This window comes from Heterodontus francisci, chromosome 20, assembly GCF_036365525.1.
Source record: "Heterodontus francisci isolate sHetFra1 chromosome 20, sHetFra1.hap1, whole genome shotgun sequence".
NCBI lineage: Eukaryota > Metazoa > Chordata > Chondrichthyes > Heterodontiformes > Heterodontidae > Heterodontus > Heterodontus francisci.
In genome coordinates this window covers 24,829,216-24,849,587 of record NC_090390.1, presented here as the reverse complement: position 1 = coordinate 24,849,587, position 20,372 = coordinate 24,829,216, and the positions used below count along the sequence as shown (strand labels likewise).

General features: G+C 43.7%; 1 protein-coding gene across 6 annotated transcripts in view; it reads left to right on the top strand.

Annotated features, from left to right (window-relative positions):
* cdk1 (cyclin dependent kinase 1) overlaps window positions 1-20,372 on the top strand; it is a 54,748-nt gene that overhangs the window by 14,581 nt on the left and 19,795 nt on the right. For all 6 annotated transcript variants that reach the window (XM_068052455.1, XM_068052453.1, XM_068052454.1 and 3 more), the window contains one exon: window positions 16,512-16,599. In XM_068052455.1, coding sequence (XP_067908556.1) covers window positions 16,563-16,599 — 37 coding nt within the window. In that variant the 5' untranslated portion in view covers window positions 16,512-16,562. The remainder of the gene's footprint in view (window positions 1-16,511; window positions 16,600-20,372) is intronic.

Genomic DNA, 20,372 nt, shown 5'->3' with positions numbered 1-20,372 from the left:
GCTGCCAACTAAAAAAAAAAAAAAATGGGGGCAAACATTATGATCTGAAATTGTTGAACTCCATGTGGAATCTAATTAGATTGTAAAGTCCCTAATGGAAAATTGAGGTGCTTTTCTTTGACCTTAAAGTTGAACTTAATTGGAACAGTGTAGGAGGTTACGGACAGAGGTCAGTTTGGTAGTGAGGTGGGGAATTAAAATGACAGATGGCTGGAAGCTCATTGTCAGGCTTGCAGACTGAACAGAGGTGTTCAGCAAAACAGTCACCCAATCTATATTTGGACACCACCAATGTTCCCCCTCCAACTACCAAATGTAGAGCAGTGAATACAGTATACTAAATTGAAAGTACAAGTAAATCACTATTTCACGTGGCAGAAATGTTTGGAGCCCTGGACAGTGGGAAGGGATGAGGTAGAAGTACAAGTGTTGTACCTCCTGCGCATGCATGGAAAGGTGCTGTGGGAAGGGGATGAGTAAATTGGAAGGTCATGGAGGGAATGGTCCCTTTGGGATGCTGAAGGGGGAGAGGGAAGATGTTTGGTCATGGCATTATGCTGGAAGTGGGCGAAATGGCAGTGGATGATCTGGTGAACGTGAAGTCTGGTGGGTGAAAGGTGAAAAGAAGAGGAACCCTATGTGATTCTGGAAGGGAGGGGAAGGGGTAGAACGGATGTGTGGGAAATGGAACAGACGCGGTCAAGGGCCTGTCTGCCAAGGTGAGGGAGTCCTTGGTTGATGAACAAGGTTCATCAACAGGTTGTATTTATATAGTGCCTCTAATGCAACAAAATGTCACAAGGCACCTCATGAGCATTATAAAACACAATGACAGCAAGTCACATAAGGAGATATTGGGGCAGATGGCCAACAGCTTGGTCAGCGAGCTAGATTTTGTGTCTTAAAGGAGGAAAAAGAGATGGAGAGCTTGAGGGAGGGAATTCCAGAACTGAAGACTCGGGCAGCAGAAGGCACAGTTGTAATTTTTAAATTGGGGATGCTGAAGCAGGCAGAATTATAGGAGTACAGGTAAGTGAACTTTGCATCCTCTCTGATCAGGAGTATATCTTTACTGTCCAGTTTTTAGTTAAATGATGGCAGGGCCTGGGGATTTTAACAAACTATTCACTGTTTGTACTGGGTGTTATGATCTCGTGCATGCTGGCATGTGCATTCCCCTGTCTTCTCGGCGGGGGAGTTGTAGGCTGCTGTAGTGGGGACAGATTGATTGTGGACCAACGAAAAGGTTTATTTTGTGTGAGAGTGGACGGAAGACAATTTTCGAAAAATTTGTTTGATGCACAATAACATACCGAAATTCATGGTCTTGCTGCTGCTATGGGCTAAACTTACTGGTAGGTTATCATTCCAAACTAAATGGAACTAACCTCAATTACAAGCAGTACATATTGCTTTCTCAGCTTCCCTCTAGCTATCTAGGGAGCCATATTTTTGTGTGGCTGGTAGTTTGAGTCTAAAGCTAACTCCCCTTTATTTGCAAGAGAGGAAATAAAACACTCCTTCGTCACTCCCTTGCATGTCAGTGTGTTAGCCTGCTGAGCTGTCATCAGTTGCTACCTTGAATAAAATGTTGCCGCCTTCATCGGGTCACTTGTGGCCCCAGTCCGTTCAGCTAGGCCTTCCTGCCAGGCATGTTGAATGAAAACTCGGTACAAACTGTTCTAGGATGTGCTCAATAATGTCAAATTGTCTCAATGTAATCATATTAGGCAAAAGTAAGCAGTTTTAATGGTTCTCCCATTTTCTTTCAGGATAATCCATTAACTTTCCAAGTCCCTTGTGTATTGATAGCAGTTACTTTTTGTAAACTGAATCCTGGTGTTATATCAAAAACATAATACAAATTAAACCAGTAATTTCTTCTAAGCCAAATAGGTAAAAGTCTCAATGTCACACTTCTGTTAGTGGATATCTTCGATATGTTGGTAATAAAAACAATATGAAGAGTCCATTATCTGATGATGAAACTAAAAGAAAGAAAAAAATGATGCATTTCAGGTGAATTCTTCAAGTGAGAACCAGGTCCAATACAATAAGTTGAGAGGGGAAGTAAAGAGGGAAAATAAGACTGGCAAAGAGAGAATATGGTAATAGAATGGCAGTGAACATAAAAGGGAACCCAAAAATCTTCCAGCAGCATGTAAATAATCTGGCAGTAAGAGGTGAACTGGGGCCTATGAGGAGCAAGGAGGGTAATGTATGCCTAGAGGCATAGGGCAAGGCTAGAATACTTAATGAGTACTTTGTATCTGTGCTCACAAAGGAAGAGGAATCCGGCAAAATATCAGTAGAAGGAGAGAGAGTAGAGGCAATGGACAGGGTAAAAATTGCGAGGGAGGCGGTACTGGAAAGGCTGGTTATGCTTAGCATCGATAAGTCACCTGCTCTGGATGGCTTGTGTCCCAGGTTGCTAAAGGAAGTTGGGGTGGAGACAGCAGCAAGGCTTGCCATAATTTTCCAATCTTTCCTGGATATGGGGGAGCTGCCAGAGGATTGGAGAGTGGCAAATGTGACCCCCTTATTCAAGGAAGGGTGTAAAGACAGTCCAAGCAACTATAGGCCAGTTAGCTTAACATCTGTGGTGGGTTAAGTTTTAGAAACAATAATCGGGGAAGAAGAAAATAAACAGGCACGGAGAGGTTTGAGTTAATTAAGGATAGCCAGTACAGATTTGTAAAAGGCAGATCATGCTTGACTAATTTAATTGAATTTTTTGTTGTCAAGTAACAGAAGGTTGATGAAGGGTATGTGGAGGATGTTGTCTATATGGATTTTAAGAAAGCGTTTGATCAAGTACCACATAAAAGGCTGATTAACAAAATTGAAGTTCATGGAATAGAAGGTCAGTGTCCAATTCAATACAAAATTAGCTCAAGGGGTGGGCTGAAGGGCCTGTTTCTATGCTGTATGACTCTGGCAGAAAACAGCAAATCATGGTAATTGGTTATAAAAACAAGAAATGCTGGAAATACTCAGCAGGTCTGGCAGCATCTGTGGAGAGAGAAGCAGAGTTAACGTTTCAGGTCAGTGACCCTTCTTCAGAACCCTGAACACTGACCTGAAATGTTAACTCTGCTTCTCTCTCCACAGATGCTGCCAGACCTGCTGAGTATTTCCAGTATTTCTTGTTTTTATTTCAGATTTCCAGCATCTGCAGTATTTTGCTTTTATCATGGTAATTGGTTGTTTTTCAGACTGGAGGATGGAAGACGGTGGTGTTCCCCAAGTGGATATATAAAAATAACTTAGATCTTGGCATAGAGTAGAATTTCAAAATTTGCAAATGATACCAAATTTGAAGGAGTGGCAAACAGTGAGGATGATATGAATGCTTGCAATGCAACATGGATAAACTAGAAGAATGGGCGCACAAGTGGCAGATGAAATTTAATAGACAAGTGTGAGGTGATGCATTTTGGCAGAAGGGATAGGGTGAGACAATGTAGACTTAATGGCACAATTCTAAAGAGCGTGCAAGAATAGTCGGACCTGGGAGTGAATGTGTGTCAATCTTTGAAGGCGGCAGGACATATTGAGAGAATGGTTAGCAAGCATATGGGATCTTGGGCTTCAAAAATAGAGGCACAGAGTACAAAAGCAGGGAAGTTATGCTGAAACTTTATAAAACTCTGATTAGGCCCCAACTGGAGTATTGTGCCCAGTTCTGCTCACCACACTTTAGAAAGGATTTGAAGATCCTTGAGAGGATGCAGAGGAGATTTGCCAGAATGGTTCCAGGAATGGGGGATTTTGGTTACAAGGTTAGGTTGGAAAAGCTGGGGTTGTTCTCCCTGGAGCAGAAGAAATGGAGAGGAGATTTGATAGGTATGTATAAGACTATGACAGGATTAGATAAATTAAACAAGGAAAAACTGTTGCTTATACCATCAGTTAGTGGGACTAGGGGACACAGATTGAAGGTTTTAGGCAAGGGATGCAGGGCAAATGTGAGGAAGAACTTTTTCTTTACACAGCAAGTAATAATGACTGGTACTTGCTGCCCACGAGGGTGGTGGAAGCGGAGGCAATGATTTCAAAAGGAAATCGGCGGGGCAGTTGAAGGAAATAAACTTGCAGGGCTACGAGGATTGGGACTGATTGGATTGCCCTGCAGAGAGCTGAATGGGCACCTTCTATGCTGTAAATGACTGACTGAATCTGAGGGTTGTGGGGTTGGAAGAAATTACAGTGATAGAAAGGGGTAAGGCAATGGAGGCATTTGAAAACAGGAATGTAAATTTTGAAATAGAGGCAATGATTAACCAGATGCAAGAATCATAGATTTACAGCACAGAAGGCAGCCATTTGACCCATCATGTCAGTGCTTGAAAATGTTATCCAGCTTAATCCTACTTTCCAGCTCTTGGCCCATAGCTCAGTAGGTTAGGGTACCTCAAGTGCATGTCCAAGTGTTTGCTAAGTGCGATCAGGTTTTCTGCATTGAGTTCCAGACCCCCACCACCCTCTGGGTGGAAACATATTACTCAACTCCCCACTAATTCCATCAATTACATTAAATCTATGCCCCCGGTTATTGACTTCTCTAACAGAAATAGGAAAATCCTTCCTATCTGGGTCTATCTAGGCCCCTCATAATCTTATGCACCGCAAATAAATCTTCCCTCGGCCTTCTCCTGTTCCAAAGAAAACAACCCCTGCCTATCCATTCTTCTTTTGTAAAATTGTCCATTCCAGGCAACATCCTTGTGAATCTCCTCTGTACCCCCTCTAGTGTGATCACATCCTTCCTGTAATGGGTTGGTATCCTTCCATCAGCGAATGATGATGGACACGCAGCAAGCAATCCATTTAAGTGGGGTGTCTTCTATTGGTGCAGCCATTTGCTAATGGCTGTGGAGGCGAATCCTTGCGAGGCAGGCTCTGCGACAAGTGCCGCGTGTGAAGCTGCCAAGTGATGCTGAGTTGTTTTTGACATTGGCGCCTGTTGCCAAGCTGCTGTAGCAACTGGTTGTCGTGGTAGTGCACACCAGTCCACAGGATGTGTCACCATTTCCGTTTTTTTGCCAGCTCGTGACTCACAGGTGCGATAGTCGACATTTATGTCTTCATGTACACTTGCAAGCTGCCTTGAAGTGGAGCTTTTGGTATCCCACTGGTCGTCTGTCCCTGGCTACCTCGCCGTACAGGAGGTCTTTGGGTATGCTACCATCTTCCTCCTTGCGGACATGTCTGATCCACTGATGCCATCTTTATTTGTTTAGTGCCAACAGAAAGGGACAGAGTTTAACACAAATTGTACATCGGCAAATAAGGTCAATGCAGGGAATAGAGGCAAAAATGAAATTAAACTTCTGTTATCTGAATGCACAAAGCATCTTTAATATGGATCATCTAGTGGCATGCATAGAGGAAAATGATCTAGATCTAACTGCCATTACTGCGACATGGTTACAAGGCGATCAAGGTTGAGAAATGAACGTTCCAGGGTGCACAATATTTCGGAAAGACAGACAGAATGGCAAAGGAGGAGGGGTAGCCCTGATATTAATGTCCATATGTCATCCTTTACTAAGGGATCTGACCTCAAGAGATCAAGAAGTAGAATCAGTTTGGGTGGAAATTAGGAATAGCAGGAGTCAGAAAACACTGCTGGGAGCAGTTTACAGGCTCCCTAACAGAAGTTATGTTGTTAGATAGAACATTAAATGGGAAATTATTGGAGCTTGTAACAAAGGTAATGTATTAATTGTGGGGGACTTTAATCTGCGTATAGACTGGGTCAATCAAATTGGCAACAGTCGTCTAGAAGATGAATTTGTGCATGCTTTCGTGACTCTTTCTTGGAGCAATATGTTGTAGAACTGACTAGGGATAAAGCTAAAATAAATGCAAAATACTGCAGATGCTGAAATCTGAAATTAAAAACAAAGTGCTGGAAATACTCAGCAGGTCTGGCAGCATCTGTGGAGAGAGAAGCAGAGTTAACGTTTCAGGTCTGTGACCTTTCATCAGAACTGGCAAAGGTTAGGACAGAATTAGGTTTTAAGCAAGTGAAGGGGAGGGGGTGGAGGGAGAGAACAAAGGGGAAGGTGTTTGATAGGGTAGGAGAGATTAAATAATAAAGCTGTCCTGGGACAAAGGCAAAGTGTATCTTTGATCTCGTATTGTGTATTGAAACAGGGTTAATGTCGTAGGAAAAGCCACTGGGAAATAGTGATCGTGATACCATTGAATTTCATGTTACGTTTGAAAGCAACACATTTTAGTCACCAACAAGAATCTTAAACTTAAAGCCAATTACAAAGGTACGAGGGGAGAACTGGCTACGGTTAATTGGGTAAATGAACAGTGGGAACTATTTAAAGAAACCTTTCAAAGGGTTCAACAAAAGTACATTCCATTCAAAAACAAAAAGTGGTCAAGGAAGGCCCATCTGTGGTTCACTCAGGAAGTTAAGGAGAGTGTCAGACTAAAAGAGGCTTATAATGTTGCAAAAAATAGTTGCAAGTCTGAGGATTGGGAATGTTTTAGAAACCAGCAAAGAGCCACCAAAAAGTTGATTAAAAAGGGAAAAATAGAATGAGTAAACCAGTCGGCAATATAAAACTGATTGTAAAAGCTTTTCTAAGTACATGAAAAGGAAGAGAGTAGCTAAAGTAGATATTAGTCCCTTTGAGGCAGAGACAAGAGAACTAATCATGGGGAATGAGGAAATGGCAGAGGCATTGACCAAATATTTTATGTGTGCCTTCACAGTAGAAGACACAAGTTCCATACCAGAAATAGGCAGTAACCTAGGGGCTAAAAAGTGAGGAAATTAAGCAATTGATATCAGCAAGAAAAAGTATTGCAGAAACTTGAGGGACTGAAATCTGACAAGTCCCTGGGACCAGATGGCCTACACCCTAGGGTTCTAAGAGATAGCTGCAGAGATAGTGGATGCACTGGCTATGATTTTCCAAAATTCCTTTGATTCAGGAATGGTCCTGTCAGATTGGAAGTTGGTAAATGTTACACTGCTTTTCAAGGAAGGAGGTAGAGAGAAAACTGGGAGCTACATGCCAGTTAGCCTAACATAGTCGTTGGGAAGATACTGGAAACTATTGAAGTCTTAATGCACTTGGAAAAGCATAGTATGATTCGTAAAACCGTTCTTACTTGTTCTAAATGGAAATCCTGTTTGACCAATTTATTAGAATTTTTTGAGGATGTAATAGGGTAGATAAAGGGGAGCCAGTAGATGTAGTATACCTGGATTTCAAAAAGGCATTCGATAAAATGCCACATAAAAGATTACTAGGTAAGATGAGGGCTGATGGAGTTGGGGGTAATATATTAGCATGAATAGAGGATTGGTTAACAGACAGGAGGCAGAGTGTGCATAAATAGGGCATGTTCAAGTTGGCAGGCAGTGAATAGTGGGGTGCTGCAAGAATCCGTGCTGGGACCTCAGCTATTTACAGTCTATATTAATGACGGATGAAGAGACAGAGAATAATGTATGTAAGTTTGCTGATACAAAGGTAGGTGGAAAAGTAACCTGGGGAGGGCAGTGAGGCTGCAAAAAGATGGTGGTTATGTGAGTTGGCAACAAGATGGCAAATGAAGTATAATGTAGTGAAGTGTGAGTTGTTCACTGTACTTAAAAATAGGAAAGGAGAATTTTTTTTTTAAATGGTGTGAAACTGGTCAGTGTTGATGTTCAGAGAGACTTTGGGGGTACTGATACAAGGACTGCACAAAATTAACATTAAGGTGCAGCAGGCTATTAAGAAAGCAAATGGCATGTTGGCCTTTATTGCAAGGGGATTGAAAGTTATACAGGGCATTGGTGAGACTGCACCTGGGATACTGTGCAGTTTTGGTCTCCACATTTAAGAAAGGATATACCTGCACTAGAAGTGGTGCAGTGAAGATTTAAGTTGGTCCCTGGGATGAGGGCTTTGTCCTATGATAGGCTGAATAAATTGGGCCTATATTCTCTGGAGTTTAGAAGAATGAGAGGCGATTCTGAAAGGGCTTGATAGGGTAGTAGAAAAGAGATTGCTTCCACTGGTCAAGGAATGTAGAACATGGGGGCAAAGTCTCAGGATAAGGGGCTTATCATTCAGGATTGAGATGAGGAGAAACTAGTAAATGCATGTGAACCTTTGGAACTCTTCACTCCAGAGGGTTGTGCATGCTCCATCATTGAATACATTTAAGGCTGGGATAGACGGATTTTTGTCTCGCAGGGAATCGAGGGATATGGGGAGCTGGCAGGAAAGTGGACTTGAAGCCCAAGATCAACCATGATCGTATTGAATGGCGGAGTGGTCTTGGTGGACCATATGGTCTACTTCTCCTATTTCTAGTGTTCTTGTGGTCGATCTTGCTCAGGAAGGTTGCTCCATATGGGTGCTGAGATGGAATGTGGGCAGTAGGTGGATTGAACATGTCATTATGGAGTGGTAAGTGCGATGCAGCACTGATGGTTTCAACCAGCTTGTTTGTTTTCGTCAGTCGGCAGATGTGTGGGGTGGGTGATGTTTGCGAGGACAGGAAGCTAGGGGAAGCAGTTTGAACAGAGGGTACCAATTATGATGTGTGTTGCATTCAATTGAGTATCAACAAGCTATATGTGTGATGACCTATGTCAGATAGGTGCCTAGTCCTCTGCTGTTGAATATGATGGGGCAAGTGCTGAAGTCTGGAGTGGTGTGGCAGCAGCGCCCCATGTAGATCCAGCAAGTTTGGTTAATAGGTTGTTTCTGGTTTTGACCTTTGCTGTTTTCTTTTAGATGCTCCTGGAAGGACAAAGTCCTACCTAGAGTCACTCCCAAATATGTTGGGTTGGGATTATGCTTTAGTCTTTTGTGGAGTTTCTCGAGGCACTCTAACATGTTCAAGTCAGCTGTAAGTGAATCAAGCAGCAGTTTATTTTACAAGTATGCATACAGGGGAATCCTCTCCTGAGAGGTGACTCAGTGTTGCATTGTTTTCCTCATGTATTTATACCATTCTTGTGACATTTCAACTTGTACATAGTTAGATAAATTAGTCATGGAAGACCTGATTTTTTTTTTTTGCAAGTGATGCCAGCAGTATGTTTGTTCATTGTATTGTCCAATCATCACCTAATCACAGTCCACTCTAACTAGTTTTTACTGCAAACATATTTAAGCCTTTATACCACTTATAGCAAATTTAGCCAAGCCTGAATACCCAGTCCCTGGGATTCACCACTTCAAGTCTCTGACCATCCATGTAGATGCGCAATTCTTTTTTGGCACTGGCATTGTGGAGCTGGAATACACTGGATATGGTTTTAGCAGGATGCACTGAGATGGCATGTGCTGTAGTAGTCTGTCAACTTTGTAACGTCGTCTTCAACACTCCAACATCATTTGCCTACAAGACACCTATATTGGAGCTGAAGAAGTAGGTTGCTATTATATCAAAGGCTTTGACCTACTGTGCTACTTCCCTCATTCTAAACATGGCCGTGCCACCTATGTCCAACCCGACATAGCCAATGCAGCCGCCCTGTCATCAACCACGTTCTGTGACACAATTTGGGTCGGCAGTTTCCATATTGCAACCTTGCACAAACCTCCCAAGTGCCAGCTGTGAACAACCGGTTCTGACAATACTGCCTCACCCAGCCACCTATGTGGGAGACTTCAACAGCCACCACACTGACTGGGGGTACTCAGTGCCAGACTGAGATGGTGAATAGCTCCTAGAGTAGACCTCCAGAAAAGACCTCACCCTGATACATGACTTCAAGCAACTGGAATGTTCCATTCAGCCAGATGGGGTCAGAAATACTCTCATTATCTGTGCTGGGTCATCCTCAACCAGCACAGTGCCTGGTCCTGGGTGACTTACCACATAGTGAACACAGTACATTGGCCTTTGCCTTCCATTCATCAATAGTGCAAGGAAGCTGCAATGGGACTTCAGTAAAGTGAACCGCAGCCTCACAGCTCCAGGGACCCGGGTTCGATTCTGGGTACTGCCTGTGCGGAATTTGCAAGTTCTCCCTGTGTCTGCGTGGGTTTTCACCGGGTGCTCCGTTTCCTCCCACATCCAAAGACTTGCAGGTGATAGGTAAATTGGCCGTTGTAAATTGCCCCTAGTGTAGGGAGGTGATGGGGAATATGGGATTACTGTAGGGTTAGTATAAATGGGTGGTTGTTGGTCGGCACAGACTCGGTGGGCCGAAGGGCCTGTTTCAGTGCTGTATTTCTAAATAAATAAATAAAACAGATTGGCAAAAATACAGTGAGACCTTGGACTGCTTAATTATAACTATACCTATCTATAGTATGCCTGTGGAAGAATTGAGCGTTTTTTGTGGTGACAATCAAAAAGCTGCTTGCAAGCCATCCCTTGTGGTGAACAACCACCTTTATTTACCTACATTGTTACCTTCATGGATCTGTGAACGTACACTGAATCCCTCTGTTCCTCTATACTTAGAATCCTACCATTTATTGTGTGTTCCCTTGCCATATTTTCCCTCCCGAAATGCATTATCTCTCACATCTCTAGATTGAATTCCATTTGCTACATTTCTGTCCACCTGACCAATCCATTGATTTTCTTTTTTCTTGCAGTCTGACATTCTTTCCAGTCACACACATGCCCAGCGACCATTACTCTTTGATTCTTGCCACTGGGCCAATTTTGGATCCAACTTGCCACTTTTTCTTGCATCAGTCTGCCTGGTGGGATCTTGCCATAGGCATAGCTTAATTCCATGCCGATTACATCAAATGTGCTACCCTTGTTGACCCTCCTTGTTGCTTCCTCAAAAAATGCAATCAATTTGTCAGACACTATCTTCCTGTAACACATCCATGCTGTCCTTGATTAATCTGCACCTGCCTAAATGATTTAAACTGTCTCAATTTTTTCTAATTTGCCCACTGAGGTTAGGCTGACCAGTCTGTAATTACTTAGGCTATCCTACCTTCCTTTTTGAACAATGGTACAGTGTTAGCAGTCTTCTGGCACCACAACTATAAACCAGGGAGGGTTGCAAAATGATAGTCAGAGCTTCTGCTGTTTCTTCCTTGTTTTCCTTAGCAGCCTGAGATGACATTTTATTTGGGCCTGGTGACTTATGTACTTTCAAAGATGCTAAATCCCTTTATTATTTCCTCTAATACTGTGGGTGCTGGGAATATGAAGGACCATGCCCACGTCCTCTGCCTCCTCACACAAGTTACCTTGTTGGTGTCTCACTGGCCTTGCTGTTTTTAATTTCATCCCTGCACTTTCTCCACTCAGATTTCTGCAATACTGTGCTCTTGGTGCCTGACATAAGATTTCTTTTTGACTCATTCTACTCTGTATGCTATTTGATCATCTGTGGTGTCTAGATTTGGGATCCCACCTTTTTTTCTTTGTGAATACATGTTACGCTCAGGATCCCATCCCCATGCCAAGGTAGTGTAAACTCTCTCCAACAGCACTAACAAACTTCCCTGCCAAGATATTGGTCCTGGTCCTGTAGAGTTGCAACCTGTTCAGCTTGTACAGGTCCCACCTTTCCCCAAACAGGTCACAATGCCACAGAACTCTAAAGCCCTCATCCCTCCTGTACCAACCCTTCAGTGACCCATTCAGCTGCACTATCTAATTTCTGTACTCATTAGCTTGTGGCACTGGGAGTAGTCTGGAGACTACTACCTTTTTGAGGTTCTACTTTTTAATTTCTTTCCTAACTCACTGAAATATGCCGGCAGGGCCTCATCCCTTTTTCTTATGTCATTGGTACCTATATGGACCAAGACTTCTGGCTGTTCACCCTTCTCCCTCAATATTCTACACCTGCTAATGACATCCTTGACCTTGGCGCTAGGGAGACAACATACCATCCTGGAATCGCAGAAAAACCTGTCTGTTTCCCTATCGATATTGCTTTCTTGACCATCCTCCTCTACTCCATACCACAGCATCGTACAGCTGATCCATCCATGGTATTGTGGACTTGGCTCTGGCTGTATGCCCTAGAAGGACCATCACCCTCACCAGTATTCAGATCTGAATATCAGGTAGAGAGCAAGAGGCAAGGACCCTTGCTGATCCTCTTTGGTCATCATTCCCTCACTGCTTGCACACCCTTAAGCTGTGGCATGACCACCCCTCAATGTGCTATCCATGTATCTCCACCTCGCTGATTCACCGCATTTATGCCAGCTACTGTTCAAGCTCCAAAATCCAGAGGTCAAGATGCTCCAACTCAGGACACTTCTGCACAGGTTGTGCATTCCTTGGGATTGAGGTGCTCTACTGTGCCTCGATTTATTAATATTAAACTAACTTAAAAGACATATTTTTTTAAAAAAACCTCACCAGCTCCTGACCAATCAGCACTTTTCCTTCTACGGACATAACGTTTTTAGTTTCTTTTTAAATTTCACTCACTCTGGTTTTCTGCTGCTCTAGCCCTGAACTACTTCAGGTCAGTGCTCCTTACCTGTAGGCTATCCAATTGAGGCTGTCTCCTAGAGCCTTCCTCTTTATTCTCTGGCCGCTCTGCTATGCTGCCGCTGAACTCCTTCAGATCTGCACTTCCTATCTTGGGGTTCTCCATTTGAGGTCAACGCACATGGGAGATGGGTTTGTAGGACTTGGTGAGTGTTGGGGCACGGACAGCAGAGTTTTGGATAACCTACAGTTTAACAAAGGCATGGATGAGGGTTTCAGTAGGAAATATTCGAGGTGGAAAAAGGGAGTCTTAGTAATGGCTTGGATATGTGGTTAAAAGCTCATCGCGGGCTCAAATGACGCCAAGGTTGCCAACAGTTTGGTTCAGCCTCAGTTGCCAGGGAGAGGGGTGGGGTTTGTGGTGGGGATCAAAGACAGTGACTTTGGGCTTCCCAATATTTAATTGAAGGAAATTTCTGTTCGTCCAGTATTGGGGTATCTGACAAGCAGTCTGGCAATTTAAGGACAGTGGTTCAATACAACTGAGTGACCTGCTAGGCATTTCAGAGGTTGGTTAAGAGTCAACCGCATTGCTGTGGGTCTGGACTCCCATCTAGGCCAGACTCTAAGGATGGCAGATTTCCTTCCCTCAAGGGCATTCGTGAAACAGATGGATTTTTTTTGACAATCTGGTAGTTTCATGGTCACCATTACTGATACCAGGATTTTATTTCATGTTTTCTGAAATTAAATTTATAAGTTCCCCAGTTTTTTTTATATTTAGAGATACAGCACTGAAACGGGCCCTTCGGCCCACCGAGTCTGTGCTGACCATCATCCATTTATACTAATCCTACATTAATCCCATATTCCCTACCACATCCCCTCAATTCCCCTACCACCTGCCTACACTAGGGGCAATTTACAATGGCCAATTTACCTATCAACCTGCAAGTCTTTGGCTGTGGGAGGAAACTGGAGCACCCGGCGGATGCCCACGTGGTCACAGGGAGAACTTGCAAACTCCGCACAGGCAGTACCCAGGCTTGAACCCGGGTCGCTGGAGCTGTGAGGCTGCGGTGCTAACAACTGCGCCACTGTGCTGCCCTTGTTGCTCCACCAGTTGCTCTGGTGGAGATTTGAACTCCAGTTTATGTCCTGACCTCTGTGCTACCATTCCCCTTTTTGATTATGGTCATGCTGCTTTTATGAAAGTTACAAGGCAATGTATTCACTTGCAGTCCACAAACAAACAGCTTCATAATACTGCAAGTAGATTCCAGTGAGGGTTAGTGTTGTGATTGTATGTAGAAAATGTTACATCCTGGTAACTCTCAGGGATTTTGTTTTCCCGTACTCTTAGCGGTAGGTTTACTGGGTCTTGCTGCCGCAGTTAAAGACACTGCCTGGTCTGATGTGCTTTCCATCAGGACCTCTCTTCCTGCATTGGTCTGGTGTGCCCTGATTAGTCCGACTCAAAGATGACTTGCTTTGTTACAATGGAAACACACAAGCTTTTGGGTGTCACTCCCGCTCTCTGCACCATCCTTTTTGGCCTGAGGAGGGCCCCCTGTGTGACTAGCTTTCCCTTCTCGCCATGGCTGTTCAGACTCCTATCGCCGTCCCACCTTTTTTATCCTTTTAGGGTTTTTGGAGGTGACTTGGGAAGGGTTTTCCTTGGGGTAAGGGCTTGTGGACAAGCGCAAGTTCATCATTCAGGGTTCCTGCCTGCCTGGCTCTCGGAACCTTTTGTTCCTCCATTTGGGTTTTGATGGAAAGCTGGAGTGAGGTTTTGAACTCAAATGATCACCTCTCAGGTTTTCGCTGTAGCTTGAGTCCCCATATTCACTGGTCAAAGGCGAGTTGCTATATCTTTCAAACTCAATGTAAGTTTGTTCAGGCTGCTTTTGGAGGGTTTGGAATTTTTGGCATTACACCTCCGGTACTAGCTCGCAAGCCCTTAGGATAGCGTTTTTGGTCATCTCATAGTTTGCTTGGTAATAGCAGGATCCAGCTCTCTGCTGGCCACTTCAGCTGTTTGGCAAGCTTTTCTGAAGATATAAAAAATACTTCTACATCCCCCTCATTTGAACTTTGGAATCAAAAGGAAGAACTTTGAGCTGAGCATTCAGTCCTGAGCTAGGGTTAGTTCCCTCACTAGCAGTGCCTTCACTGGGTGCATTGAGTTAGTTAGTTAGCTAGAGCTGCCTTAACTTCCTTTAGAAAGCTCTTTTCCCTTTCCCGAGACACTCTGCTCTTTCTCCTTCTGGAATTCTAATTCTAGTCTCTTCTGTTCTTGCTGTACCTTAGCTAATGTTACTGTGTCTGTTTCCAACTCTTAAACCTGTCTCAAATTCTTCCGTTTTAAGTGCAAAATGATTGGCCACGTGTTTTTAGGATTTCGGGTTTCCGAGCTTTTGGATGGATCGTAATCCCTAACTGCCCAGCTACGTTCCTCAATTCTTCAATAGATAGAGCTTTTAGCCTGTCCCAAGTTAATTCATTCTGGTCTAGGATGGTACTGGCCTCGAATGTGGACATTGTAGTACTCTAGCACTGAAAACCTGTATTAAATTTCTAAATTTTTGCTCTGGGTCAATTTGGTTTCCCATTTCTCGAAGATGACGAAGTGTGATTTTTTCTTCATGGAATCATGTAATTGTAGCACTGTTAGTGATCTGTAAAGAATGTCACTGACATTTCTTTGACAGTTGCTGCGTGTAAGAATTGCTGCTTCCGACATTCGGGGCAGCTTTGTGGATTTTCTACGGGCTTCTTAAAAAAAGAAAATGGGATCTGACAGTTCTGGTGTTAAAATTTACTTCATCCTTCATAATTATGATGTACTAACTATTAAATGCTGAATTGTTGGAATGCTGAGGTCACTTTGATTTTTATACAAATGCATTGGTCTACCATGTTGACTGATCGAAGGTAACCAAAGGGAAAATTAATGTGTCTACACATTTGAAGTGTCCTGGAAGCACTTGCGTTCATTGCAGATCATTAACAGTGCTATATAAAATTACGTAATTCCATGAAAAGGAATTCCTTTTTTTTTTTGTCACTAATTTTCAGACCTTTTGGTCTTTGGCCACTCTCACCCCGATACCTTGCGATGAATTTTCAGCTTTAAATATGATAAAAGTTTGTGCACTGTGTACTATGATCTGGATGAAGAATATATGCAAAATAAACACCAATCATCTACGGTTTTCACAGAATGATGGATATAATGGACAATGCTGTAAAGTAATGCCCAAACCACCTGTAAACATCCTCGAAGAGCAGTTGATTAAAATTGAGTCCATTTTTTTCACTCATGCGTGCTGCTGGTAAGGCCTGAATTTATTGCCCATCCCTAATTATCCTGATGGAGAGCTGCTGCCTTGAACTGCTGCAGTCTGACTGGTGCAAGTGCACCAATAGTGCTGTTAGGCAGGGAGTTTGAGGATTTTGACCTAGTGATGGTGAAGGAATGGTGATATGTTTCCAAGTCAGGATGGTGTGTAACTTGCAGGTGATGGTGTTCGCATGCACCTGCTGCTCTTGTTCTTCTAGGTAGTAGGGATTGCAAGTTTGGGAGGTCTTGTCGAATTTCACTGAATCAATGGCCCAGGTGTTGTCCCTGGCAGATACGCCTTCATTATTATCGAGTAATGAATGCTCTGACTCACTGGGCTGGGTTTTGTTCCCAGCCTGACGTCCGGTTCAGTGCCCGGGTGGGGTGGGGGAGCTGGAGAATCAGAGCGGAGTGCTTCATTAAATAGACAATTTAGAACATGGGAATTGCTAGATTGAGTTGTTGGCTAATCATGCCAATCGATCGCTGGTCTGCGACAGACCCAAACGTGACCCAAGATAAGCCCCAGTGGTGGAGAACTTTGACTATTGGTCAAGTCACCTGTTCCTCCCAAGCATGCTACACTTCTATCATAGGTCCCAAATTGCACTCGAACTGTAATGCAAAATGTTTTCTAAAATAAATTATTTTGCTGAAAGATTTCGTTTGAAACTGAGGAGTACGATATAAAGGAGGTTCTGAACATCATCCATGTTCTTAATTCACACAATATTTGAAGCCTCTGTTTTTGTTTTGTGTATTACAGAAATCAGATCCTCTAACTGTCCAATTTGCAGGCTGAATTGTGATTGCTAGCATGGATGAATATGTGAAGATTGAGAAAATTGGTGAAGGTGAGCAAATTTTTTTCAAAGTTGGATCTTCAGGCTGGCTCGCAGGATCTGCAACAAAGTGTTGCTTGCTTTGACTAAAATTGAGATTTTAGACCAGTTGCAGTGTTAGCTTTCCCTCTTGGATATAAAATGCATTAGTATCTTACATCCACTTTTCTCTTTCTCCCACTCCAACTCCAGAAAAAAAATTCCAATCACAGTTGCCCCATCAGTTGTAAAACATTCAATTCAGTTGAGATTTTAAACACAATATTTTGCACATCACACAACTAAGAAAATGAGCCATTTCATTTGCATACAAGAGAACCATATTTTAATGAGAACCTTGAGGCCACTTATTGCTTTACTTTTCTGGTCTGTTTCCCACATTCCTGTTTTCATGCTCTTGCTCCAGTTTCTCTAACCTCTTCCAGCCCTACAACCCTCCGAGCTCTGCGCTGCACCAGTTCTGGCCTCCTGCACATTCCTAATTTTCAATGCCCCATTGTTGGTAGCAATACCTTCAGCTGCCTAAACCCCTTGACCTCACTTCCTTTCAAGACACTAGTTAAAACCTACTTCTTTGATCATGCTTTTGGTCACCAGTCCTAATATCGGAATCGAATTTTTGTTTGATAACGCTCCTACGAAGCACCTTTGGAATGTTTTATTTATTATCTTAATAGCGCTATATATAGTGAAAGTTGTTGGCTCTCAAGCAATTGTAAAAGTAAACAACAACTTGCATTTATATAGCTACTTTAACTTGGTAAAATGTCCCAAAGCATTTCCCAGGAGAATCTCAATTTAGCACTGAGTTACAGAGAGATTTTGGGACAAGCAACCAAAAAACTCGGATAGGTTTTAAAGAGCATCTTGAGAGATGTTTAGGGTGGGAATTCCAGAGCTTGGGGTCTAGGCAGCTGAAGGTATGGCTGCCAATGGTGGGGCAGTTTTTAAAATCAGGGAAGTGCAAGATGAGAGAATTTGAGGACCTCAGATCTCATTGGGGGCTGGGGGTGTTGGTGGTTGTCAGCCTGGAGGTTAGAGATGGGGAGGAGTGAGAGCATAGAAGAATTTCAAAACGAGCATGAAAATTTTAAAATTTGACATGTTCCTGGACCAGGAGCCAATGTAGATCAGCAAACATGGGTGAATGGGTTGATAGGCATTTGATACAGGCAGCAGAGTTTTGGGTGAGCTCAAGTTTATGAAGGGTGGAATTGGAACGTCAGTTAGGATTGTGTTGGAATAGTTCAGTCCAGATGTAAAAATGCCTGGGATGAGGCGAGGCTGAGTTGGGCGATTGGTGGAGGTGGGTGATCTTAGTGATGGTGGTCGGAAGCTCCTCTCTGGGTCAAATATGACACCAAGATTACAAACAGTATAGTTGAGCCTCAATGTTCAGGGAAAGGGATGGAGTCATAGAGTTATACAGCACAGAAACAGGCCCTTCGGTCCATCGTGTCTGTGCTGGCCATCAAGCACCTAACTATTCTAACCCCATTTTCCAGCACTTTGCTTGTAGCCTTGTATGCTATGTCGTTTCAAGTGCTCATCTAAATGCTTCCTAAATGTTGAGGGTTCCTGCCTCTACCACCTCTTCAAGCAGTGCATTCCAGATTCTAACCACCCTCTGGGTGAAATCCTTTTTCCTCAAATCCCCTCTAAACCTCCTGCCCCTTACCTTAAATCTATGCCCCCTGGTTATTGACCCCTCTGCTAAGGGAAAGTTTCTTCCTATCTAACCTATCAATGCCCCTCATAATATTGTATACCTCAATCAGGTCCCCCTCGGTCTTCTCTGCTCTAAGAAAAACAACCCTAGCCTTTTCAGTCTCTTTTCATAGCTGAAATGCTCCAGTCCAGGCAACATCCTGGTGAATCTCCTCTGCACCCTTTCCAGTGCAATCACATCCTTCCTGGGTACTGCCTGTGTGGAGTTTGCAAGTTCTCCCTGTGTCAGCGTGGGTTTTCTCCGGGTGCTCCGGTTTCCTCCCACAAGCCAAAAGACTTGCAGGCTGGTAGGTAAATTGGCCATTATAAATTGCCCCTAGTATAGGTAGGTGGTGGGGAAATATAGGGACAGGTGAGGATGTGGTAGGAACAAAGAACAAAGAAAATTACAGCACAGGAACAGGCCCTTCGGCCCTCCAAGTCTGCGCCGATCCAGAGTCTCTATCTAAACATGTCGCCTATTTTCTAAGGGTCTGTATCTCTTTGCTTCTTGCCCATTCATGTATCTGTCCAGATACATCTTAAAAGACGCTATCATGCCCGCGTCTACCACCTCCGCTGGCAACGCGTTCCAGGCACCCACCACCCTCTGCGTAAAGAACTTTCCATGCATATCCCCCCTAAACGTTTCCCCTCTCACTTTGAACTCGTGACCCCTAGTAATTGAATCCCCCACTCTGGGGGGGAAAAAGCTTCTTGCTATCCACCCTGTCTATACCCCTCATGATTTTGTACACCTCAATCAGGTCCCCCCTCAACCTCCGTCTTTCTAATGAAAATAATCCTAATCTACTCAACCTCTCTTCATAGCTAGCACCCTCCATACCAGGCAACATCCTGGTGAACCTCCTCTGCACCCTCTCCAAAGCATCTACATCCTTTTGGTAATGTGGCGACCAGAACTGCACGCAGTATTCCAAATGTGGTCGAACCACAGTCTTAGACAACTGTAACTTGACCTGCCAACCCTTGTACTCAATACCCCGTCCGATGAAGGAAAGCATGCCCTATGCCTTCTTGACCACTTTATTGACCTGCGTTGCCACCTTCAGGGAACAATGGACCTGAACACCCAAATCTCTCGACATGAATTTTCCCCAGGACTTTACCATTTACTGTACAGTTCACTCTTGAATTGGATCTTCCAAAATGCATCACCTCGCATTTGCCCTGATTGAACTCCATCTGCCATTTCTCTGCCCAACTCTCCAGTCTATCTATATTCTGCTGTATTCTCTGACAGTCCCCTTCACTATCTGCTACTCCACCAATCTTCGTGTCGTCTGCAAACTTGCTAATCAGACCACTTATACTTTCCTCCAAATCATTTATGTATATCACAAACAACAGTGGTCCCAGCACGGATCCCTGTGGAACACCACTGGTCACACGTCTCCATTTTGAGAAACTCCCTTCCACTGCTACTCTGTCTCCTGTTGCCCAGCCAGTTCTTTATCCATCTAGCTAGTACACCCGGGACCCCATGCGACTTCACTTTCTCCATCAGCCTACCATGGGGAACCTTATCAAACGCCTTACTGAAGTCCATGTATATGACATCTACAGCCCTTCCGTCATCAATCAACTTTGTCACTTCCTCAAAGAATTCTATTAAGTTGGTAAGACATGACCTTCCCTGCACAAAACCATGTTGCCTGTCACTGATAAGCCCATTTTCTTCCAAATGGGAATAGATCCTATCCCTCAGTATCTTCTCCAGCAGCTTTCCGACCACTGACGTCCGGCTCACCGGTCTATAATTACCTGGATTATCCCTGCTACCCTTCTTAAACAAGGGGACAACATTAGCAATTCTCCGGTCCTCCGGGACCTCACCCGTGTTGAAGGATGCTGCAAAGATATCTGTTAAGGCCCCAGCTATTTCCCCTCTCGCCTCCCTCAGAACCTGGGATAGATCCCATCCGGACCTGGGGACTTGTCCACCTTAATGCCTTTTAGAATACCCAACACTTCCTCCCTCCTTATGCCGACTTGACCTAGAGTAATCAAACATCTGTCCCTAACCTCAACATCCGTCATGTCCCTCTCCTCGGTGA